At 34.4% G+C, this 5,151-nt stretch overlaps 1 protein-coding gene across 1 annotated transcript; it reads right to left on the reverse strand.

Annotated features, from left to right (window-relative positions):
- Positions 1 to 650: 650 nt before the first annotated feature.
- Positions 651 to 3,206, reverse strand: LOC121315282 (transcription factor 21-like). The gene is made up of 2 exons (XM_041249321.1): positions 2,497 to 3,206; positions 651 to 1,075 (listed from the first exon to the last, which is right to left on the reverse strand). The coding sequence occupies exons 1-2, from the start codon at positions 2,941 to 2,943 to the stop codon at positions 986 to 988; spliced, it is 537 nt and encodes a 178-aa protein (XP_041105255.1). The 5' UTR covers positions 2,944 to 3,206; the 3' UTR covers positions 651 to 985.
- Positions 3,207 to 5,151: the final 1,945 nt, after the last annotated feature.

A 5,151-nucleotide genomic window follows, 5' to 3' on the forward strand; every position in this document is an offset into this window, starting at 1 on the left:
GTCCACACGCGCATACGTATACGATATGGCATATATATATATATATATATATATATATATATATATATATATATATATATATATATATATATATATATATATATATATAGTGTAGCATGCACTGGGGAAGGCAGCAGCAGGGCTGGTAGGTGACGTAATCACATACAAAGACATAAGCCCGATATACGCTCCTTGCACAGTGGCACCGGCGCTATGCTTTAGTGCAAGAGGTCCCGGGTTCACGCCCGCCCTCCGCATGTGTGGATTGCCTCGCCCCGTGTGATGCGCCCACCTTGCGGGGAACCGAGATCGCTACCTTCATGCTCTTGAATAACCCTATTTAAGAATTATTTATCACTGATTGCTTTTCTTCAGAAATCAGAGAGTGCAAACTGACTCCAGATGTTTGTGTTTCTTTCACCCCTAAATAACATAACAAAAGATACATGTCTACATTTACTTAGGGGTTAGGCTAACTAAGAAAGCAAACATACCGGTATCATTATCTCTGGTCAGTGTTTAGTCTTTTTGGGATTTGTGCTTTACTTCGTACTGCTTTATTCCTTTTAACCAAGCATTGCAGTATTATACACATTATTTCATAATAAAAATAACACAGACAAATTAGTCCATATTTTCTTTATAAAGAAATGTTTATTTACGAGAATTATATATAAACTTGTTTGGAGAAAATATATTTTATGTGTATGAATTTGTACAACGAATGACTGTCAACGTCATCAATAATAGCATGTAACGACATAAAAAAAAAACACTTTATAAAACATTTAACACAATATAAACTATACATTTAGCAGCACTTGAACCAGCAAGGCCTATGCAATTAGAATCCCATGCAGTTTAAATAATGTGTAGTTGTTGGATGAATTTGATTGAAAATATGGTGTGAGTCTGAGCTTGTTACTCTTTTGATTAAAGTGTTCTTGTTGTTGAAGAAGCTATCCTTTTCACAAGTTCATCTGTCTCAGGACACCGTAGTTCCACATAACCGAGTTGTATTCATTACTTCTTTCAGCTCATTCTCTGGCTTTCCAGCAACCATAAAAGGCCATGTCTAAAAAGAAAAAAAAAGACAAACATTAGTCATTAGTTTCCACTTTACCCCATCTTTTTGTTGTAAATTAATAAGTGGTATTTTAAGAAGAAAAAAATACCCTAACGACAACCCTTTAATGGCTAAAAACTGCTTAAAATTAAGGACTACCTAAATGTCCAGCGTTTCTCCAATAAATGTCATAAATACTTTTTAAAACAGTTTGATGCAATTCTACAGCAAAGGTCTATAAAATATAACAGTGTTGTGCTGTTTAGTTACTGCATCAAAAGGGAAAGGGAGAATACAAATTAATACAATAAAATAAAATGATAGGAAAGGATAGTACGGTGCTTAATAGAAATATAGACTGATCTACACACAATAATGGACCAAGCATTTTAAAACAATATGGAAATATGAACTAAGAGTAAAGAATATTGCATTTATATCAACCAACTGTGGAGCATCCCATAATAAATAAGTCAGTGTCCTCAGTCTTGTATAGGAATGAATCAAACTGAAGTTTGTTGTTTATCACTGCAGACAGTATTATTATTGCGGGTTCCTCAAGATTGATGATATATGCTGCATTTGTTTGTGTGTTTGTTTATAAACAGTACTGAATAAAATGATAGCTACTTAGGAGTCTATTGGCCTAAACCAGAATACTTTCTATTCCAATAACGTTTTCTTAGTATAGATAAGAGCAACATTTGTGATTCATGCAGAGAAAATGTTTTGATCTTAAGTAATGGTCAGATTGCAACTGATTGGTAAAAACATATAACATATACTTGTACTTTTCCCAATAAGTACCTTTCCCAAGAAGTGGACCTGAAATCACATTTGATTCTAAATAAAATTAAAACTTTAAGCATATAAGACATCTTGGTAACACTTTCTAAAAAGTACTACATAAACTAGCAAATGATTTGATAAAATCATATATAGTTAACAAGAAAATATAGGCCCAGTCAGTCCCAAATCATCATGAATAAGCATTTTCTTTAAAAATGTAAAATGCTGAGTTTTAATGAATTCAACAGAAAAAAAAGCTGTTTGTTGTACTGAACTAATGAACACTATTTCATTTAAAAAAAAACAAAAAAAAAAAACTAAAATCCCTCCCAATATTAATTTAATTAACATGTTTTTAACACAACGCAAATAAATATTTTTCCACGTTCCATTTACTTATATTTTTATAAACGCACATATTGACTGCACAGGAGACCAATTATTTAGTATAGTTTATAGGCTGTTAAGCATAGGATCAACTTTTTTTTCCCCACATACATTAGACAAAACTGTGCCAGCTAGCTCATTACATACAAAGTGTGACTTTATCTTAAAAAACAAACCAAGCATAGTCACAGTAATGCGCCTACAGTCACATAGCTCTAAAAAAATAATTTAAACAGAAAGTAAACGTTTCCTACCAGGTTGACAGGGTGAATGTACCCATTTTCGTATTTGTCGTTGGCCAGGACCTGTCTCAAATGGGCAATATAGCTGGATGCCAGTCTCAGGGTGTCCAGTTTTGAGAGTTTGGTATCCGCTGGTACCCATGGCAAAGTTGTCTTGAGCCTGGAAAAAGCTTTACTCAAAACTCGCATCCTAGATCTTTCCCTGGCGTTGGCAGCATTCCTTTGGAGCTGCTTTCCTTCGTGTGACACTCCGTTCAAACTGCTCTTCCTGACGCTAGTTTTTCGCTTCTTTCCCGAAACCGCTCTGGCCTTTTTAAGCGAGCTGCTGTCACAATTGGAGCTCTCCTCTGTGCTTTCGTTTGAGGTCCCAGAGTCCTTACCAGACCCTATTTTCAGGTCGCAATCCAGGAGCTCTGCCTCATTTAGATCATCAACATCACTTATGGATCCAGTAGACATGTTCACCTAAATATATTGTTCTCACAATCACGGTCAGTTATTTAGTGTGGGTCGAGAGGAAGCTCAGGAACGCAGCGATCTGCAGTCTGAGAGAATTAATGTGCTGTATATTTCATTGAGTGTTGTGAAACCTGCTGTGGAGACTGAACATTTATCTCGGTTACGCAGGGGCGTGACCGCCACGGAGGGGTGGCTACCATAACATTTGACACTTTGTTAGACACCACCGGCTGGTAAATATTACAGTTAAAATGTTCATGTCTATTATGTATAGTATAACAAAGAAAAAATAAAACGAAATATAGGCCCACTTAATGTGACGTTTTCGTCAAATGACGTATTGTCTCAAAAGAAAATGATGTTAGAAAAAATCCTAGGAAAAAAAAGCCAACAACAACAACAAAAAAAAAAAAAAAAAAAAAAAAAAAAAAAAAAAAAAAAACACTCCTACACATTTGACAAAAATCTACATAGTGGGTTATAAACCGATTACATTCCTGAAGGGTACTCTTGTTCATTTAGGACAAATACACAGGCTTTCCGTTTACTATATTTTTTCAGACATATCCATACATTCTATTATTTTGTAAAGCCCACCAGACATGATTTAACAGTTTTAATTTTACCCAGAAAAAATACACATCCACGTCTAACGACTCTATGGATGATAAAGAGCCTCCCTGTTTGAATGGCTTCTGGTTCGGTTACAGTTTGTTACAGTAATAGCTAGGACTGGAGTGTTGTTTTGAATATTCAGAAAATAAAACCCTTCGCAGCTATACGGACATGTCTGTTCTATATTTTAAATAATGTCGACACGAATTAAGACGATTTAAAGACTATTATTTACGTAATTGAATTAACCAAAAGATATAATATTGCTCTGCGGGGAATTTGGTAAACAAGCACGCTGGTGTTATTGTAGGAATGCTGTGTGTTTGTGCTCCCTCTGCACGATAAAGAAAACACTTTGTGTTATAGGGGTACCCCCCCCCCCCCCCCCCCCCCCCCCCCCCCCCCCTTCTAAATTAACATTTTAAATATTATCCATAAAAAAAAAGAGTTTACACTGGTTGTGCAGATTCCTTGGCAGTGCTGAATTTTCACTTAGGTGTTTGTGCAGATGGACGTTTAAAATAATGACCGCCACATCAAAGATTTATATTGAAACTGATTCATTCTATAAATCGAGAACGCTTTTCAGGGTCAATTACAAGAGAATTGTGTTAAAGCATAAAATTAGACATCTTCAATTTCATTAACACCATACAATTATCACACATTTACAAGAGCACCCAACACAATATGAGTGGTATTAGCTATAGCCTCATTATACGTAAACAACAACAGTAAGCTTCGCCAAGATATTGATGTTTTGGCAGAGACGTAACATATTTTAACAAAAACAAATAGGTCATACAGTACACTACCTCCCAGCTTGTAAATGCTTCTTTTCTTTTGTGTAATTTAATAATGCGTTTTGTTGTACATGTGGACTATTATTATTAGGATCAAACGATAGACTAATTAATTTATTTAATCGGTTTGGTTGTAAATTGAATGTAACTATTTTACAGCATCTCTCTCTATCGATCTCTCTCTCTCTCTCTATCTCTCTCTCTCTATCTATCTCTCTATCTCTATTATCTATCTATCTATCTATCTATCTATCTATATATATATATATATATATATATATATATATATATATATATATATATATATAATCTTTTAGGCAAAACCATGGGCTATTAATAACAAAACGTAGTGGTATCATGTTCACCACAATCATAATCACAATTAGCTATAGAATTTCCTAAAATAAATGGTGATACGAAGTTGGCTTTATAGTAACTATTTATAATACCCTTGTGCCCAGTAGGCCTATCGTTTTCCTTGCGGAATCAGAAAAAAATAATTGTTTTCTAGTGTTTCCTGAGATATAAACCCTCATTCCTCGTTTGAGTGGTTTTTTTTTTTTTTTTTTTTTTTTTTTTTTTTGTGGTTTGTGTTTTTTGCGCTTTCCTTTTTATACCTAATAGACTTTTAAATTAATGTGCACGTATAAGCAAATATGCATATATAAACCCTTTAAATCCCACCACTACAAATGTAGAGCGAAATCAACTCAGATTAACTGCACAGAAATAAATATGACTCAAAGGTGTGGCTAGGCCAGTGTTATTTGTGTTTAATGCAAATACCAGA

This window comes from Polyodon spathula, chromosome 5 (assembly GCF_017654505.1).
Source record: "Polyodon spathula isolate WHYD16114869_AA chromosome 5, ASM1765450v1, whole genome shotgun sequence".
In the NCBI taxonomy this organism is placed as follows: Eukaryota; Metazoa; Chordata; class Actinopteri; order Acipenseriformes; family Polyodontidae; genus Polyodon; species Polyodon spathula.